The sequence below is a fragment of the Monodelphis domestica genome, chromosome 4 (assembly GCF_027887165.1).
Source record: "Monodelphis domestica isolate mMonDom1 chromosome 4, mMonDom1.pri, whole genome shotgun sequence".
NCBI lineage: Eukaryota > Metazoa > Chordata > Mammalia > Didelphimorphia > Didelphidae > Monodelphis > Monodelphis domestica.
Genome location: NC_077230.1, coordinates 373931779 through 373952091, shown reverse-complemented (window position 1 = coordinate 373952091; position 20313 = coordinate 373931779). Strand labels below are relative to the sequence as shown.

The 20313-nt window shown below is 43.3% G+C and overlaps 1 protein-coding gene across 3 annotated transcripts in view; it reads left to right on the top strand.

Moving 5' to 3' along the window:
- The first annotated feature begins 311 nt into the window (after positions 1–311).
- Positions 312–20313, top strand: part of SERINC2 (serine incorporator 2) — a 46676-nt gene continuing 26674 nt past the window's right edge. Inside the window, exon 1 of one of the 3 annotated variants that reach the window (XM_056795354.1) lies at positions 312–337. In XM_056795354.1, coding sequence (XP_056651332.1) covers positions 327–337 — 11 coding nt within the window. In that variant the 5' untranslated portion in view covers positions 312–326. Of the gene's footprint in view, positions 338–8136; positions 8361–20313 lie in introns of those variants that run through there. The other 2 variants (XM_056795353.1, XM_007492976.3) reach the window with 2 other exon arrangements.

Sequence of the window (20313 nt, the reverse complement as noted above, 5' to 3'; positions counted from 1 at the left end):
CTTACCTTCCACCCATTGGGGCACAGCGAAGGGGTGGCAATGGCTCCCAATTCTCTCTCTCCCTTAAAGACCAACATGGGGGTGGGAGAAATGGAGGCTGGCCCAAGGCCAGCAGGGGAATCTCTTTGCTCCCTGTCAGGCCAAGGATGCCAAGAAAGCATTAATTACCACTTATGCATATTCATACAATGTCCTGGTGAGGGGCCTCCTCGGGGACTGTAAATGGACCAGAGCAGGAAGTGAAGCCAAAGAGAAGAAAAGAGAGAGAGGAGAGCAGACCAGAGGGCCATAGAAGAAGAGAACATCTACGAACATCTACACCATGGATGAAAGGATGGTGAGCAGGGAGGAGGGCTGGACCACAGGGAGAACTGCTACAGCTGGGATGGGAATGGGAACGAATCCAACCTCTATGCTGTTGGATCTGTTCCAGAGCAAATCTTATTTCATGCTCACAGCTGCCTTTGGGTTCTCCCATTAGACCGTGAGGAAGCATGGAAAGAACATTGAACTTGGGAAGACCAGGGCTCTTTCTCTTACCAGATTGGAACTTGGGCTGGATGTTTCATCTTGACTCAGTTTCTTCTTTGGTAAAATGAGAATGATCCTTGCACTATCTACTTTAGGGATTCAATGAGATCAGTCAATTAGTCATTAAACATTTCTTAGACACCTGCTATGTGCCAGGCACTGGGCTAAGCACTTTAGGTAAATGATTCATGTATGTGACATACTTTGTAAATCATAATGTTCTAGATAAAAGTTGACTTATTATTTATGAGGTAAGCAAGGCTCGGATTACAATGCTACTTTGAAAACTGAGAGATGTTCTTCAATCAATAACCAACAATCTGGGCGCTATTATTTATATATGTTGGCTCTCCTGCTCCTTAAAGATAGAAGTTGCTTCATTTTACTTTGATCCCCTCAGAGCCAAGAAAAGGGCCTGACACTCTCTCTGTCCCTCTCACACACACACTAAATATATATTAATATGGGGTAGGGGGAGACATTAGCAGCTGGAGAAGTCAGGAAAAATGTCATATTAGATTCAGAACTTGATCTGAGTTCAAAATGTTAATGAAAAGAAATCCTCAACAAGAAAGGCACAATCTATTTACTAGATTGTAAACTCTTGGAAGACAGGACCTCAGTTCTCAGTAATTGTGTGTGTGTGTGTGTGTGTGTGTGTGTGTGTGTGTCTGTGTCTGTGTCTGTGTCTGTGTCTGTGTCTGTGTCTCTTTGTCCGTGTTAACCTTTACCTTCTGACTTAGAATAAATACTATGTATTGGTTCCAAGGCAGAAATGTGATTAGGGCTAAGCAATGGAGGTTAGGTGACTTTACCCAGGGTCCCACAGCTGGGAGGTGTCTGAGATCAAATTTGAACCTAGGACCTCCCATCTCTAACAAAGTAGGTATTTAATAAGTATTTGTAGATGAGGATTGCGTGGAGTAGAATTGGGGGGAGGGGGCTCATACCTCCAGAAATCATTCTAATGAGCAGATTTGGATAGATGCTGGCAGAGGTCATTTGGCTTTATTCAGGATTGGGGCAGGGGGTACACACAGAGAGAGAGAGAGAGAGAGAGAGAGAGAGAGAGAGAGTTAGAGAGAGAGAGAGAGAGAGAGAGAGAGGGAGAGACACAGAAAGAGACAGAGAGAGACAGAGACAGAGAGAGACACACACACACAGAGAAAGACAGAAAGAGAGAGAGAGAGAGGAAGTGGGAGCCTGTCTGGAGAGATCTCTCAGAAGCAGTGTCCACAGGTATTCAAATGAACTCAGAATTTATAGGTATCCAACACAATACTATCTACTCTTTCCCACCATCTGAGTGTGACATAATGCCTTTTTAGGTTATATTTCTTTATCTTGTTCTATCCTCCTCAAGTTTTCCAATGCTGCCAAGCCTATGGTAGCATAGTTTGCAAAAAAAAATTAGACATATCCAATGTCTTTCAGGCTGAAACATTTAAGATGCGTAGTCAAGATTATAACTTGTAAGCTTCAAGCTATCTCTCACAAGAAGTGGGTCACCCCAAATTCTTCCCAGGGGAACCGAAAGAAGGGGTGTATCTCTTCTAGCCACTTAGAAAAGAGTATATTAAAGGTGTATATTTATATAATATATACATACTTCTTGGGGAGGAGGATTTATCTACTCTTCATAAGGAAAGATTGGTATCTCCCTAGTGAAGGGCACCTAATTTTCTACAGGAAGTCGCCAATCTAGGATTATTAATACTAATCAATATATTCTGGGGGATAGTGCACAATTTCATCCCATACAAGGATGATTGGTGCTTTGTCATTTCCACTCCCACTCCCACCCTATCTATGGGGAAATAGAGAGAGACCCTAATCTAAGTCAGGTGAAGTGCAAGGAAATGGATAAGAAGGCACCATTTAGCTGTTAGGCCCCAGGTGGATCAGGACCAATCTTTTTGCACCTGGAGAGGTGGGGATTATTTTAACCAAGGACATTGAAGCATCCTCCTTCCAGAGGATATGGATCTTATATTCCTAATCTTGTCACTCCTGACCCCATCTTCCCTTTGAGAAACTTCTGGATCAGAAGGGGCATTGTGCTTCAGCTTGGAAAGGGGCATGGTCTGTGGGTCTGGGACAGGCTGGAGATGAGAGACTAGACTGAGACTTTTTTCTACTATCAATAGAATGCTCCTTGAATGTATGGTGAGACTTTTGTGGGGATTAAATGATATAATGGAAAAATGTGTGCTTTTTAAAGTATTCTATAAATCTAAATTGAAATTATCATGGTCTTCTTCCTCCTTCTCCTCATGGGCTAGGCCAGTGATGGTGAACCTTTTAGAGCCTGAGTGCCCAAACTGCAACCCTCATCTGGCATGTGAGCCCCCTACCTTAACCCAGACAGAGGAGGGAGGAAATGATCCCAATGAGCTGCTGGGCAGAGTGGCAGGTGATGTGAGAAATGTCTTCAGGCATGTGAGGAGAGGGGGAAGGAAGCAGCCCCTCTAGCACTTGTGCCATATGTTCGCCAACATGGGACTAGGGAAATGGCACCTTCCGAAGGTATGTGTTTGTGGAGTCAGGTGTGGGTAGGTTTAGAATGGAGCTACCTTTCTGAAACCAGAGAGGGCTCTTCCCTTCTCCTCAGTTCTAGATGCCACACGTTAGGAAGGATATGACAAGTTAGTGAGGGGAATGAGAAACATACCATATGAGGGCTGGCTGAAGGGTCTGGGGTTCATTCATGGAGAAAAGAAGACTTGCCCTTTCCACCTCACTCCTAATAAACTGGTTCCTATTAAGGTATGATTGGTAAGGGGCAGCTAGGTCGATTAGTGGATAGAGAACTAGGTCTGGGTTCAAATGTGACTTCAGACCTAGTTATATGACCCTAGGCAAGTCACTTAACCCCAGTTGCATAACTTTTTTTTTCTGTTCTCTGCTGCCATAGAGCAAATACTTAGTATAAATTCTAAGATAGAAGATAAGGTTTTTTCAAAATTATTTTCATGTGTTAATTTGTCAGTTTTCCTAGGGACATTTTTGTTTAATAGGAGATCGAGCTTCCTTTTTTAGCTCAAGACTCCAATGGTAGATTAAAGCTAGCCCCTTGTGTGAAGGTGTTTTGGTTTTGTATTCAGGAGATCATGGTGACTCCGGGAGTGCTGCTAGAACTGCGGGTCTGGTCTGGTATTTATTTGTCTTTGTTCTCCAAGTGAGGCACCCAGTTTTCCATTCTGCCCTCAGATTCTTGGGCTCCTGATTAGAGCTCTGTGATACTGAGTTTCCTGATTAGGAAAGACCTCTACTATGAAGTGCTGGTAATTACAAAGGTGGAATGTATGAGTGAGTGAATGAGTATGTGAGAGAGAGAAAGAGAGAGAAACAGAGAAAGAGAGGGGGAGAGAGAGGGAGGGAGGAAGGGAGGGAGAATCTGCTGGGGGTTTGAAAGCCAGTCCTCAGTCCACTTCCCACATGAAAGTCTGTGCTTAAGGAAAAGAGAGAACACAGTTGTGGGTCAACAGAATCTTTTGTCTCCTGTGACTATGGGCTTTGGGGAGTTGGTAATAAGCATTATAGGCAGAGGTTTTCCAAATGGAATGGAGAGACACCATGGAGACCAGAGCTAGAAACTATCAGTTTGGTATCAGTCAATCAACAAACATTTAGTAAAAACTTACTATGTGCCGAGCACTGTGCTAAGCTCTGCAGATACAAAGAAATGCAAAAAGAATTCCTGACTTCAATGAGCTTATAGTCTAATGGGTGAGGGAATATATATATAGGGCATGTGTGTGTGTGTGTGTGTATATATATATATACATATATATACACACACACACACACACACACGCACATATATATAAAGGACATGTAAGATCCACGCAAAGTAGATGAAAGGCAAACTCAGAGGGGAAGGCATTAGCAGCTGAGGTAATAAGGAAGGTCTCCTGCCAAAGGTATCATTTGAGTTATATCATACTAGGAGGTCAAGATGAGGAGGGAGAATGTTAATAATAATAATAACTAACATATTGCACTTTCTAGGTGCCAGGCACTGTTCTAAGTGCTTTACAATGATTATGACATTCGATCCTCATAACTCTTGGAGGCAGGAACTATTCTGATCTCCATTTATAGAAAAAGAAACTGAGGTTAAATGACTTGTCCAAGGTCATACAGCTAGTAACTATGTAAGGTCAAATGTGAACACCAGTCTTCCTGATTCCAGTCCTAGCATTCTATGTATCCCAACACCACTTAGAGGTCAGAGCATTTGAGGAATGAGAGAAAAGTTGGCTCAAAGGCATGGAAACAGAAGATGGACTGTGGTGGGTGAGTTTGGTGTGAGCAGCCATGCAGTAGGAATGCTAATCTAAGGAAAAGGCACATTCGTGTGGTGGCATCTTACAGTTCTCAGAGGGATTTCCTTTCAACAGTGGCTCAAGGGTGGTTCCCCCACTTGACACATAATAGAGTCTTTGCCTGTGGGATTTAGAAGTCAATCACAGAAAGGTTGTCCTGCACTCAGTAAAGGGTTAATAGGGGATTGTCACTGTTAACAAATGGATACTTCACACCTCTGATGGCTTGGGAGGAAAAGGAGGCCAGAGAAAGAAATGATTTGTCTCTAGTCCTCCAACAGAGGGATAAAGTCAGGGGTGGGTAAGTGTTGGGGATCCTAAAGTCAGAAAGATTTCAAATATGACCTCAGACACTAGCTAGGTGACCCTGGCCAAGTCACTTAACCCTGTTTGCCTCAGTTTTCTCATATGTAAAAGGACATAGAGAAGGAAATGACAAACCACTCCAGGATCTTTGCATGAAGAGTTGGACACAACTGAAAATGACTGAACAACCCCCACCAATTAATTGATAACTGGCAGAGTTGAGAATTGAACTTGATACCCTGTTAAAATACACCATTCTGATCAGTTGCCTTTTTTTTCTTTTTTTAAAAGAAGAATGGTAAGGGCTAGGCAATGGGGATCAAGTGACTTGCCCAGGGTCATAGAGCTAGGAAGTATCTGAGGCCAGCTTTGAACCCAGGACCTCCCTACACTCTGGGCCTAGCTCTCAATCCACTGAGTTACCTAGCTGCCCTTTTGCCATTTTAAGAGAGAAAAAAGATGGACCATAAGTTTAAAGCTGGAAGGGACTTTAGAGATCATTGAGTACAATCAATAAACATTTAAGGGCATTCCATCTGCCAGATACTGTGCTAAGTGCTGGAGGTACAAAAAGAGACAAAAGATAGCCCCTGCCCTCAAGAAGCTTCCAATCTAATTTATTTTATCAAGGAGGAAACTGGGGGCTTAGAAAGGGGAAGTAACTTGTTCAAGGTTACATGTATAGCAAGGCCATGGTTACTCAATTAAGTAATACAACCAGTGTCTAATCCTTCTCCTTCATCCTCTCTCCATTGCCAGTTGACGCTTAGGATCTCTCCTATTAAGACTGAGTGTCTCCAGACCTTTCTGGATCCACTAAGAAATCTTGTACCCCTTTCTTGTGCTCTTGTTCCTATTACTGCCTCTGGCCAAGGTGCCCCACCTTTCATCAGAAATGCCTTAGGTTACTCTCCTTTTGATCTCCCTTTAGATTGGACTTGTCTATTTAGTGTCTTCCTTATGGGCATCTTTTAAAATGGTAATTATTAATATTAATTATAATGATGATATGATAATTGGCATTTATATAATGCTTTACCTATATTATCTTCTCACAAAAATCTCAAGTGAGGTACTCAGCTATTATTATTATTATTAATATCCCCCTTTTACTTAGGAGGAAACACTCAGAGATTAAGTGATTTCCCTCTGACCCACAGCTTTTTAGAAACAGAAGTATCATTTGAATTCAGGGCTCTTCTAATGTCATGGTTTTTCACTACCTCTTTCCTTCACAACTTAACTCTCAACTAACTCTTCTCCAAATGATACCCAGGTTCACTTAGTCCAACAGGCTTCCTGAAGCTCATAGCACAGCTTTAAACACAAGGTTGGGGTGGGCCAATGGTGAGTCCTAGCCTTTCTCCTTCCATTCACTTTCTTTTTTCCCCCCTCACAATTAACAACTTGAAAACTAGAATCATTTCCGAGCATACCCAGCACCACTACTATTCTCTTTTAACAATAAAAACCTAATTAATAGGGGCAGCTGGGTGGCTCAGTGGATTGAGAGCCAGGCCTAGAGACCAGAGGTCCTAGGTTCAAATCTGGACTCAGACACTTCCCAGCTGTGTGACCCTGGGCAAGTTACTTGACCCCCATTGCCTAGCCCTTACTGCTCTTCTCCCTTGGAGCCAATACACAGTATTGACTCCAAGACAGAAGGTAAGAGTTTAAAAAACAAAACAAAAAAACATAAGTAACATCTAACCAGGAGTCGACCATGTCTAAAATATATATCCTCATTTCACTCTTGTATTTTCCTTCCTCTCTAGTTAGAGGAGGGAGGTATGTTTCTTCTTTTCTCTGGGAACAAAACAGGTCATTATAGTTAAACTGAGCTTGGCAGAAGTTTTGTGCTGATTTAATTGATATTATTATAGTTATGAATAATTAATATCGTTTCAAAATCCTTTCGTATATTTCTCTGAATTTTACACCTGCCTCATTTCTTAATGGTACACTAATATTCCATTACATTTATTTGCCATTATCCAGCCACTCTCCATTCAGTGGACACTCGCCAGCTTTTTTGCTACTCTGAAGAGTGCTGCTATGAATATTATTAAATAAGCCTCTTCTTTTTGTCAGTGGCCTCTTTGACATATCTGGTCAGTAGCAAGATGTCTAGGTCAAAGGAGATGAACAGTTAAGTGACTCCCTGACTCCCCCCTCCCCAACATTTCAAATTGACATCCTAAATGATTGGGCAACATCACTGACAATGCTTTAATGTGCCTGTCTTCCCACAGCCATTCCAGCAATTGACTGTTTTCCATTCCTTATCATCTTTGCCAGTTTAAACTAGGAGTGGTATTTTAGACTAGGGAAGGACCACACCTTGTCAAATGGATGTTGGGGTTTTGTTTTGTGTGTGTGTGTGTGTGTGTGTTTTAATCTGAGGAAATAAATATTGAGATAAAATGAAATTATTTAAAATTAAAATTATAAAAAAAAAAACATGTTATTTGAAGGCTGGAAGTTCAAATGTTAACGGCTCAACCACTTTCTTCTGGCTCCTGGACATTCTATGCAGATCAAATAAGAAGATATATGTAAAGCACTCTGCGAACTTTAAAGCCCACATATAAATACTACTACTGAGAGTAATAATAATTATTATTCAGGTTATAATAAATATTCTCTAATTGTAATATTATAATGAAGATTATAAATATTATAAAAAGTTAATACTTTTTATTTATACAATTGATAAACATTTATGAAGCACTCACTCTGGATGACGGGGTCCAAGGAGATGAGACCAGACTAAGTGCTCTCAGAACAAGAGAAGGGAGGACTACCTAGAACCAGACAGGCTACCTTTATACTAGAGAGAGAATCCTCAAATTTCCCGCTCCTCCGGGCACAGACAGCAGCGTCAGGCACCGCCGGAATTGGGGGAGGTTCCTACCTATGGCCAGGTGTACTCCAGAATGCCGGGCTCCGGAGCGCCCCCGAGGCTTCGCTGAAATGGGCCGAGCGTGGGAGGGAGGAGGGAAGGAGGAGCTGAGAGGGCTCCCCAGGTAGGGCGGCGGGGGAAGGCGGGGCTCTTCACGGAGCAGAGCCGCAGCCAGCGGCGCTGCGCACCGGGAGGGCGCAGACGGAGCGCACTGCTCGGAGTCGGCGAGCAAAGCTGAATTTGAAGCCACCACCATGGGCGCCTGTCTGGGGGTTTGTTCCCTGCTCAGCTGTGTAAGTGACTCTCTTCTGTTCTTCCCCAGGCTTATCCCCAATTCAGGGCTCCTTTCACTTCTGCCCAGTTCCTTTGCTCTGTCCCCAGTAGCGGGGGTTTGCGCAAAAACAGCTCCCTGTTGAGTGCGCCTTCCTTTGCTCCCGAGTCCCTTCTTGGAGCCCCCCGGACCCCTGCCGGCTTGGGTCCGGCTTCCTGCTCGCTCGGGCTTGGTTTCTTGTTTACCCTATGTGAGCTGGTGCCCTGATCAGCTGGCAGCTGCTTCTCGTGTTACCGGCTGAAGATAGTGCACTCGCTGCTCTGGGGTGGGGTGAGGCCTCGAATGGCAGGGGGAGAGAGAGTTCTCTCCCCGATGGGCCCCCTACACCCAGCTATTTGGGTTGAGGGGTGAGAGATGGGACAGACTGGGGGAGGGGTTCTCGAGTTACCGAAACCTAGAGGTTGTTTTCCTCTTTGACTATCCCCTACAGCGCTAAGGTGTGATTTGGCTGTTGGGACTGTTTTGGTTGTGGGGATTGGGTATGGTTCAAGAGGTGGAGAGTCCCAGAGTAGGATTGGGAGTGGTCTGGGAGGAGCGGGATCCGGGAGTGAGATTCAGGGTGGTCTGGGAGGAACGGGGTCCAGGAGTAAAATTGGGGGTGGTCTGGGAGGAGGGCCTTTGGCCGAGATGAAAGATTAACTTGTTATTCATAGAAAGTCAGAGCTGGGAGGGAATGCAGAGTACTGAGGCCACCTCCCCGCCTTTTTTACCGGGAGAGAAAATGTTGGGGGGGGGTCCTCTGGGAGTGGTATTAGGGATGATCCTAGAGGAGAAGAGTTGGAAATGTTAAATTCCCCGTGGGATGTCAGAACTGGGGGTGGGGGTGGGGGTGTGAAGTATATCTGGAGCCCCAGAGCTGGGCTAAAGTAATCCTGTTAACTTCTCCATGCCTCAGTTTCTTCCTCTGTAAAACGAGGGTGTTGGGCTGGATGACCCTGTGAGACCCTCCTAGCTCTCCCTTTTTGATCTAACTCTCTGTCTTGTACTTTGATGAGGCAAGGAGTACCGATTGGAGCCTACCCCAGCCCAGAACAAACTACCAAGCCTGTCAAATCCCACTCTGTTCACCACCTTCCTCCCGTAGCTCATCAGTGGGCCACTTTTCCCTCTTGGACCATTCTCCTCAACCTCACAGCATGGAGGGGGAGGAGGGCTGTGGGGACCAGATTAAGGCCTAGAGGAAATCTGGCCCCTCAGCTGTTGGGCGGAGAAGCCAGACACCCAGGCTGGTGGCTCTTAAGAGGGAGTCTGTGGATTTGACAGACAGTCCTTTAGACTAGGTGCTGGGGATGGGGGTTGGACTTGGAAGGACCTGTTGCTATTGTATTTGGGTCCAATCTTTCCAGAGGGGAGGGGAGGGAAGAGAGGAGAGGGACAACCTTGGGGCCCAATTTCAAGAAAATTCCATCCTGCCTAGAAATGGGGGGCTCAGTTTGTGGAAAGCCGAGGGGGACCATTCATTCACATCCAGCTAGGGTAGACTGGCTCCAAGCCAAGCGTCTTGGAAAATGTGTCTGGGAAAAAACCAGCCCCTGCACTCCGGCTTTTAGTTAGAGTGAAATAAATCCCCCTCTTGTTAGCCCCAGGCCCAGAGGGCAAGGCTGTTCCTGAGTTTCTTCCCCTTCCCAGCCGGGCCTCATTAAGTCTTTCTGGAGTTTATTCTTTGCAAGTCCAGCCCACCCTTTCCTCTCCACAAAGGAGAGAGCTCTGAGTGTTCTCTTTCAATGGAGATGGGGGGATGGAATTTTTCCCCTTTCTTTCGCTGCTCAGCCCCATCCCCTCTGTCCCATAGTAGTGGGGGGAGGAGTCAGGCTCCCCAGCTTCTAGGCCATTTTCTAGGGGTTGTGGGAAGGCTGATCCCTGACTGGCCAGGGTGTGTAAGACCTTTGTTTTCTGGGGTGGGAGAGACTACTGGGAAATTATGCACTCAGAAGGGTAGTGGGTGGTGGTGGTAGTATGGGGGGGTGGGTTGTGTAAATGTGTGTGGAAAAATCTGGTGAATCATGGAGGGCTGGCCCAGAACAGGTAGTCAGTGCTGATCAGCCCAGGCAAGTACAATTACTTCCTGGATGTAGGAGTCTTTTGTAAAATCCCGGGAGATAGGATATTGTCCTTTTTCACCTCCTCTCCTGTATGCTCGGGCACAAATCTCTGATTGGTGGAATCAACTAGTCCTCAGGATCAACTTTTCATTTTCTAATTCCCATGATGCCTCAGATTGGCACACCTCCCCCCTCCCCCATGCCTGGAATTCACTCTCCTTAAAATCTGGTCTCTGATAAAGTGACTGTCTCAGCTGCTGTGCTGCCTACTCCTTCCCGAATTCTCTTGGCTTTATTTTGAACACACTCATGTGTCCCTGTTGTCTCCCCTCTAGAGATGGTAAGCTCTTTGGGGACAGGAATGGACTCTTTGGAATTTGTGTCTCCCAGAACCTAGGACAATGTTGGTTCCTGTGTCTGGCACCAAGCTGGAAATGATAACAGCCATCTTGACTTTTTTAAGCCCACTGTCCTTCAGCTAGTCTTTGGGAGCCATAGTTCAGACCATTATGGAAGAGCCTCAGGCAGCTAGCTGAGTTAATCTGGCTCCTCCTTGGAGTCATCCTAGGGACCTTCTCCTGGGCTTTCACTTTCCCCTGATTTCCTAAACCTTTCTGATCTTATCCCTAGCCTCCCCACCACCCGGGTTTTAGATTTCCAGAACCCATTCCTGGAGCTCAGAGATCTGCCACACCCTTTTCTAACCACCTATACCCAAGCTGGAGGACTGGAATATTCTTTTTTGTCCCACCTAGCCCATTGTCTCTACCAGTTTATTGACAAAGGAAGAGATAACATACAAATTTAAAAGGAATAGTATGAGAATAAGGCGTGCATAAAGGAAAAATACTCTTATCAGTCACCAAGCATTTATAACATTTTTAAGCAATTAGGTGGCTCAGGGGATTGAGTGCTGGATTTGGAGTCAGAAAGACCTGGGTTCAAATCCTGCCTCAGACAGTTAGAATTGTGTGATCCTGGGCAAGTCACAACTTCTCTCTGCCTCCGTTTTCTTATCTATAAAATGGCTATATAATAAATCGTCCTTACCTGCCATGGTTTTAGTTAGTTAATATTTGTAAAGTGCTTTTACAGCATTGAGGCGCGATATGAGTGCTTCTGCTACTGTTTGCTCTGCTCCTGGAACTATTTTTAAGTGCTGAGAATACAAAGACAAAAGTGAAAATCTCTGTCCCCAAGGAGTTTATATTCTGAAGGTGAGGGGAGGAGATTAGAGTACATAGATAGGTACCAACAAGCTATTTACAGATGAGATATGAGATAACTTTGATTGGTAGGCTGGGTACTAGTACCTATGCAATACCAGGAAAGGTCTCCTGCTGGAGGTGTTTGGTATTTGAACTGAGCTGTCTTGGAACAGAGGGAAGATTAGGTGGCCCAGTAGATAGAGGGCAGGCCTGAAGTCAGGAAGACTCTTATCTTCCTGAGTTCAAATCTAGCCTCTGATACTAGCTATATGATCCTAGGTAAGTCACTTAACCCTGTTTGCATCAGTTCATCTGTAAAATGAGTTGGAGAAGGACATGGCAAACCACTACATAATTTTTGCCCCCAAATCCTCAAATGGAGTCACAAAGAGTCAACAACAGGGCCTTGGAGCCTGCCATGGGTGGGGGTGGGGGGTGGGGGGGAGGGGGGGCCAAAGAGAACAGCCAGTGAGTGTATAAACTTCAACTTACACTACAGTTCTCCATCCTGAGCTTTGAAGGGGTCTCTCTAGGGCAGGACCTTTGTGAGTTGCTGAGAGAATAGTGACTTTCCAAGAGCGTTTAGTCTTCATTTTTAATGAATAATAGTTCTAATAGTTTTCTCTGTCACTTTGTTAAGTCTAGACAATCAACAACAAATCAACCCCTGATTTGTAACATTTTCTGATTTCTGAAGAATAATTATTTCCCTGAACATTCAAGAGTTTGCTCACCATTTGGGGCTGGTTTCAGCCCCCACCCTTGCTTCCTGCACCCAAGGATACCCCTACCTTGATTTGAGGGCTGTGACAAGGGAATAACTTTAAAAGACTGATATATATTAATTTAAGGTCGCCAAGGAATTCAGCTATGTAATTCCTAAATGAAAACTCAAGTCAGCAGTCAACCTTTTATGGAGTTTAATTACAATAGGAGGAAGAAAGGAATTAGAGAGAGAGAGAGAGAAAAAGGGAGAGAAGGGAATAGGGCTTAAATACCCCTTCTGTTTAGGCTGGGCCAAAAGGCCCAAGCCCTTAGATAGCTGGGGCAAAGAAAAAAGATCAGTCCCTATTACTCACGTGACCAAAATGGAGAAACAGTCTCAGAGGCCCCCACTTTCAGCTTCCTTCAGAGCAAGCTTCTCAGAGCCCACACGAACCACACCGACCAACTTCTCAACCACCTCCCCCGTCTCCAGACTCCCCTATCTTTAAGGAAACCATCCAAGTTGCCTCCCCTCAGTCCTCACATCTACCAATCACCTGTCCATCAATTTCCCTGTGCCAATGGAGGCTCTAGCTTAAACCCAGGACTGCCCAGAAGTCTCTGGCTTTTGCACATGTCTGTTGAAGGTCATATTTTCAAATAATTAAATCTTTGATCCTTTGCTACAGCCCTTTCTAAATCCTGTTAACCTGAGTAGGGTAGAGATTGGAATAATTAAATTTTGATCTAGGCTGCAGCCCTTACTCAATCCTGTTAAGACTAAATAGGGTGGAGATTGATTCCAAGTGTCTCCATTGTATCAATTCTAAAATCAATCATGACTCAAAGGAATTCCTGTTCTATGCTTAAGCATAGGTCAAAGTCCTTTCCATTGTTCAGCAAAAGGTTTCTGTCCTAAAGTAATCTTAAGAAGGGAAGAGAAGGAACCTCCCATGCCAATGGGGTTCCCATTCCAATAGACTATCAGTAAGAAATTTTCCAAGTATGAAATATCCCAATGGTGAAATTTCCAACATTTATAAGTCTAAGGAATTTTGAGGTTTACAGGGCTCAAAGGGCTGGGTCAGACTCATGGGCCTCTGCATTCTGGAACCCATGGTTTCTCATAACTAATCCTGAAGATTGTGTGGGCCCTTAAATGTTCTTCCTGCATTCCTATCACTGTTTCTCTTAATTTCCCCTCCTAAAGGGAAAAATAAGAAAAATCACAAATAAAGGAACACATCTAGCCTTTCTATCACTTCAAAAATAAAAATGTGACACCACTCAGAAAAGACCAAATGACCAACCCAGAAGGAAGGATGGGCTAAATCGAATAAGATGAAGTTTAACAGAGATAAATGTAAACTTCTGTGTTTGACTTAAAAACAACCCCTTGCACAAATACAAGATTGGGGAAAGTATGGCTAAATACAGTATGGAAAGGAGCTCTATGATTTCCTTAGTGACAATACAGTTGAGGAAAAGGCTTAACTGCTGCATTGGGAGTCCCTCGCTGTTAGAAAGAAGGTGGTAGTCTCTCTTGTGCCCTATTCAGACTGTTTTGTTCAGTTGTGGGAGCCATACTTTGTTTTTTTGTTTTTGTTTCTAAATTTTACTTTTTTACTTTAATAACAAATTTCCACCTAAGTTTTCTGAAGTTGATCTAAGCTGTCTCCTTCCCTTCTTCCCTCCCCCTTCTCCAGGATCTGGCAAGCAATTCAATCTGGGTTATACATGCATTATCACGAAAAACATATTTCTATATTCATTTTTGTAAGTGAGTTATCTTATAAAACCAAATTGTATTCCTACTCCAACAGTTCTTTCTCTGGAGGTGAATAGCATTCTTTTTTCAGAAGTCCTTCAGAATTGTCCTGGATCATTGTATCATTGTTAGTAGCAAAGTGTATCACAGTTGATCATTCCACCATATTGATGTTCCTATCTACAATGTTCTCCTGGTTCTGCTTGTTTCACTCTGCATCAGTTCATGTAGGTATTTTCCAGCTCTTTCTGAAATCATCCTGCATTCCTTATAGCACAATAATATTCTATCACCCTCATATACCACAATTTGTTTAGCCATTCCCCAATTGGGGGACATCCGTTTAGTTTCCAATTCTTTGCCACCACAAAAAGAGCAGCTAGAAATATTTTTGAACAAGCAGATCTTTTCTCATTTGGGAGCCATACTTTGAATGGACATTGAAGAGGGCAGTTAGGTGGCTCAGCCAGGCCTAGAGACAGGAGGTCCTGGGTTCAAATTTGGTCTCTGACAATTCCTAGCTGTATGACCCTGGGCAAGTCACGTAACCCCCATTGCCCATCCCCTAAAGCTTTTCTGCCTTGGAACCAATACATAGTGTTGGTTCTAAGATGGAAGGTAAGGGGGTGGGGAGAGACAGAGACAGAAACAGAGAGACAGAGATAGAGAATGGGAAGGAGACTCAGCAAAGTCCTGCAAGGATTAGTGGAAGGCTTTGCCCTTATTTATCCTGGAGGAGAGAAAGTTGGGGGGGGGGGAAGGAGAGAGAGAAGGAGCTAACTCTCCTACTCTGTTTGAAGGCCTCTCAGTTGGAGAAGGGATTAGAATTGTTTTGCTTGGCCATGCTGGGCAGAATTTATAAGGAGGAAGACTTCAGCTCAACTTATGGAAAAGCTCTGTAAAAAGAATGGTTCCAAAGATAGCAAGCTTGGGACATAGTTCCCTTGTCAGGAATATTGGGGTGAGGGAAGGGGATGGGATTCATGGTCAAGTATGAGTTTGAATAATGACCTCTTAGGTCCCATCCAACTTTAAGAGACTGAATTTCAGGAATCAAAGAGGGAGAAAGGAGGTGATGGAGTGCTCCAGAGTGCTTTGGATTCAGATCACGGATCTACCATTTATCAAAGGAGATTGTGGAAATTATGTTGAATATGAGTTCTACCTCTGCCTCTTGCCTGTTATATAGCCTGGCACTTCTCATGTATTTTGGTTTCAGGCCCCCTTTATACTCTTTTAAAAGTTATTGAGCACCCTCCCAGAGAAGTTGATTTTTTGATCTAACAATATCTACTATCTCAGAAATTCAAACTGATAAAACTTCAAACTACTTTAAAAAAGAACAAACCCATTAACATGTTAACATATATAACTTTAATTTTTTTTTTAATTCTTGCTTTCTGTCTTAGTAAGACAAAAGGGGCAAGGGCTAGCCAACCTGTGCAAGTGACTTGCCCAGAGTCATGCTGCTAGAAAGTGTCTGAGGCCAGAAGAGAACCCAGGTTCTCCCAACTGCAGACCTTTGCTCCACTTAGCTGTCCCTGTTGTAGAAAAACACACCCAAGTTTGTAGCATGGTCTGATCCAAGAATGGGAGGCTCCAAACTGCTCAAACCAGAAGCATGAAAGAATTTTATTTAAGGAAGAGATTTCTAAGATAGTATAATAGCCATGGCTGGCAAAATGACCTCGAGGCTGGTAGTGTTGCCTCGGGGCTGGTAGAATAACAATAACTGATGAATTAGCCTTAGGGCTGATGGAGTAACTCCAGGTCTGGATCAAGGTTTGCATGTTTATTGAGGGTCTGGGGGCCTGTTACCTCTTAGTCCAGGAAAATCTCCACCTTTTCTCAGAATAGCCCACCCCTGGGTATTATGGGGCCGGGAAAGTGGGCATGGAGAAAGTGGGTCCAAATCCAGTTAGAGGTGCAGTTTGGGGGTCTGGCATATCATTGGTGATCTTGAGGGCACTGAAAAGGGAATAAGGAGCATGCGCAGATTTGAGTGATTCCCTTGGGCTGTGAAAGCCCTTAGTGCGCATGTCCCATGTTTCCCCCATTGCCCTCCTGTCATCCTACGTCAGTGTGGGAGAAGTATTCTTACCCTTCTGGAATGCCAGCATCCAAGATGGGAATGCAGGGAGGATATAGTAGAGTAAGTGACCACTATGGGTGATTAATAATGCCTAGCAGTTCAGAACTAAGTAAATACAGAACAATGCAAGCGATGAATAATACAAATCGGCACCTAGCTGGTGTGTAGAACCAGTATGAGTGATAACAATAATACAGAATGGTTCACTGATGAATAATACAGATTTTGCAATTTAGGCTTAACTAGTGAGAAATACAAGATTTCAGAACTTGGGGCCCTAATTCTGTCACTGCCCATTGCCCACCTCTATCATCCCCAAACTTAACTTGTTTTAACCCCTTGCCTTCTGTCTTAAAATCGATGCTAGGGATTGGTTCCAAGGCAGAAGAGAGGAGTAAGAACTAGGAAACTAGGGTTAAATGCCTTGACCAGAGTCACACAGCTAGGAGGTCCAACTAGCTGTAACACCTTATATAACTTTTAAGTGAAAATAACTACTTTCTTTTTTTTTCTTTTAATTTCTTTTATTTATTTTTTGGAAATTTTTATTTCATTCATTAATTTAGAGTATTTTTCCATGGTTCCATGATTCATGTTCTTTCCCTACCCTCCTCTCAAAGCCAACAAGCAATTCTACCTGATTTTACCTTTGTCATTGATCAAGACCTATTTCCATATTATTATTTGCACCAGGGTAATCATTGAGTCTACATCCTCAATCATCCCCATCGACCCATGTGATCAAGCAGTTGTTTTTCTTCTGTGTTTCTACTACCACGGTTCTTCTCTGGATGTGGATATCGTTCTTTCTCATAAGTCCTTTCAAATTGTCCTGGATCATTGCATTGCTGCTAGTAGAGAAGTCCATTACTTTCTATTGTACCACAGTGTATCCGTCTCTGTGTACAATGGGTGGCTGGTACTAAATGTTATTTTGGTAAGGCTAGACCTTCTGGGGGTGGACTGTGTAGTTTATTGACCCAGATCATGAGAACCTGAGCCCTCAGCCTGCTCTTCCTGTCTCTAAGGCCTCTGGCTCTTTTCCATTCCCTAATGTGGTTCCTGGACCAGGTTCTCAGCTCAGAATAAGAGTCACACCCATGTTCCCTCTTAATCAAACATTTATTAAGCACCTATTTATGTACCAGACACTCACACTAAGAACTGGCCTTCCAAAAAAGGGGCAAAAGACAGCCCTTGCCCTCAGGGAGGTCACAATCTAATGGGGGAGACAGCATGCAAAACAAGTAACAGATGGCATAAATAGTAAAAAATTAACCAAGGGAAGGCACTGAAACTGAAACTAAGCAATTAGGTGGGCAAAACTGAACTTTGATTAGAATTCATCCTCTGTGGAAATAGGTTTTGCATGACTTCATATGTATAATCGTATCATATTTCTTGCCCTCACAATGGGAGGAGGAGGGGTGGAAGAAAGAGAATTTGGAACTGAAAAGAAAATTTCTAAAACAATAAGTTAAATATTTTTTTAAAAAATCTATTCTCTCTACAATGTGTCCAAATGATCATCCAGAATTTTCCTGAGAACCTCTTTATTAAGGGGAAACCACAACTTCAGATGGCAACCCATGCCCCTTGGAGAGCTTTTTTGTAGTTAGGAAATTGATATTGAGCATAAATTTCTGTCTCTGTTTTTAACAACCACAAACTGAACAAGTCTAATACTCCTTACATGTGATGGCATTCTATATATGTAAAGGGAGCTGGTCGGCTCCCCTTCTCTTCTCTAGGCTAAACATACCCAGTTATTTGAACTCAGTCTCCCTTGGCTTCATGTAAAGGCCCAGGAATTGAGATTAGATAGCATAAATATGTAGTACACCCAGCCTGTTAGGCTGTGTTGCCTCCAGCAATGTTCTTTGGTCTCATTGTAATCTCCAGTTCCTCCTGCCCATCTCAGTTTCCTAGGCAGAACACTCCTTTTCTGTCTTCCCTTTTTTCTTCTTAGTTTTGACAATATAAATTAGGCAACTCAACGAGATGCTATTCCCTTGTCCCTTGGTCCTCTCACCATCCATGATTTGCCAAGTCCCAACCTTGGGTTACTCCCACCATCTACCTTCTCAGTTCCTACTTTTGAGCTGCCGGATGGCAATGGAGTATACCAACTGGGTCCACTGTATATTTATGTGTCCAATCCAGAAGCTAGAGATTTATTGTTACTTTTTTTTTTGTTCAGTCATTTTCAGTTGTCTGACTCTTCTCTATTTGGGATTTTCTTGGCAAAGATACTGAGTGGTTTGCCATTTTCCATTTCCAACTCATTTTACAGAAGAGGAAACTGAGGCAAATAAGATTTGGTAACTTGCCCAAGATCACACAGCTAGTGTCTGAGGCTGAATTTGAACTCAGATCTTCCTGAATCAATGTTCAATGTTCTATCCACTTCAACACCTTGTTATATAGCAATCCTCTTTTCCTTCTTTTAAAATTCTCAATCAAACTTTCCATAGCAGTGATTCCAAGCCTTCTCTGCCAAATCCCCCAACATCCTGCCCTCGATTTCCTTTCTTGACTGAGGATCTTGCTTCCTATTTTATTTTCTTGGCATATCAAGACCATCCATCATCTCTCTTACTCTTTAACTCAAAACCCTTCTATGTGGTCGCTCATGGTCTCTTCCTGGGCTCCAGGCTGATGAAGAATTGACTCTTCCACTTGTCAAGGCCAACCCATGTCCTTGGACCCTTTCTCTCATCTCCCATCCCCTCCTATTTGTTCAGCCAGAGAAGAGAATAAAAGGGGAAGAGAACTAACACATGGAGAGCTTTGCAGAGGAAGGGATAGCCAAGCCTTGAAGGAGAGAAAGATTCTAGTGGTAGAGATGAAAAGGGAGTTTATCTTCAGTTTAGAGGATAGCTTATATAAATGAGTGGAGGTAGGAAATGGAATTCCACTTGGGGGAACAGCTTAAGTATCTTTGGATGGGATTTAGGGAGTAGAAAAGTCAAAATGTGAGGTAAGTTTTGAAAGGTAGATTGGACTGTGGAAAGCCTTAAATGATAGGCAAAGGAATTTGTATTTTCTTAGAGGCAATGGGGAGCTCCTGGAGGCTTGATCTAGTTCTAGCTTACCACCTAATTTGCTTTGTGATCATGGGTGAGTTACTTCTATTCCCTGGATCTCAATTTCCCTCTTTGTTAAATGAGTATAAAATTGGGCAGCTATGTGATGCAGTGAATAAAGTGCCAGGCCTGGAAATCAGGAAGACCTGAGTTCAAATGTGGCCTCAGACACTTACTAGCTGAATACTTGGGCAAGTTACTTAATCCCATTTGCCTCAATTTCCTCATCTGTAAAATGAGCTAGAGAAGGAAATGGCAAACCACTCTAGTATCTTCGACAAGAAAACATCAAATGGGGTCATGAGGAATCTGACATGACTAAAACAACTGAACCACAACAACAAAATTGACAACTGAACAACAACAAAAAAGAGTGTATTGAACTAGAATGCTTATCATTATCTTGTATATTAAATAGTCTCTACATTATAAAGAAACAGGAAAGGATCTCTACAAGAAGTCTCTTCCAGCTCTGCCATTTCAGGAAATTATTGCTTCAGACTGAAAGGGTTCATTAATAAATTGGTAATAGAACTTGGGAGGCAGATAGTGTCGTGAAATGTGGTCTTAGAGTCCAGAAACCTAGGTTGAATTCCTCACTGAAGTGACCTGAGGCAAATCACTTACTACTGCCCAGTACTCTAGGCAATTAACTATGTTATCATTCCGGTCATTTCAGTTGTGTCTCAACTCTTCATGATCCCAACTGAGATTGTCTGTTTTTTTTTTTAATTTAAATTTTATTTTGTCAATTTAGAACATTATTCTTTGATTACAATAATCATATTCTTTCCCTCCCTCCCCGCCACCCACCCTTCCCATAGCCGACATGCAATTCCACTGGGTACTACATGTGTCTTTGATCAGAACCTATTTCCTTGTTGTTGATGTTTGCACTAGGATGATCATTTAGAGTCACCACCCCAGTCATATCCCCATCAACCCATGTAATCAAGCAGTTGTTTTTCTTCTGTGTTTCTAATCCCATAGTTTTTCCTCTTAATGTGGATAGTG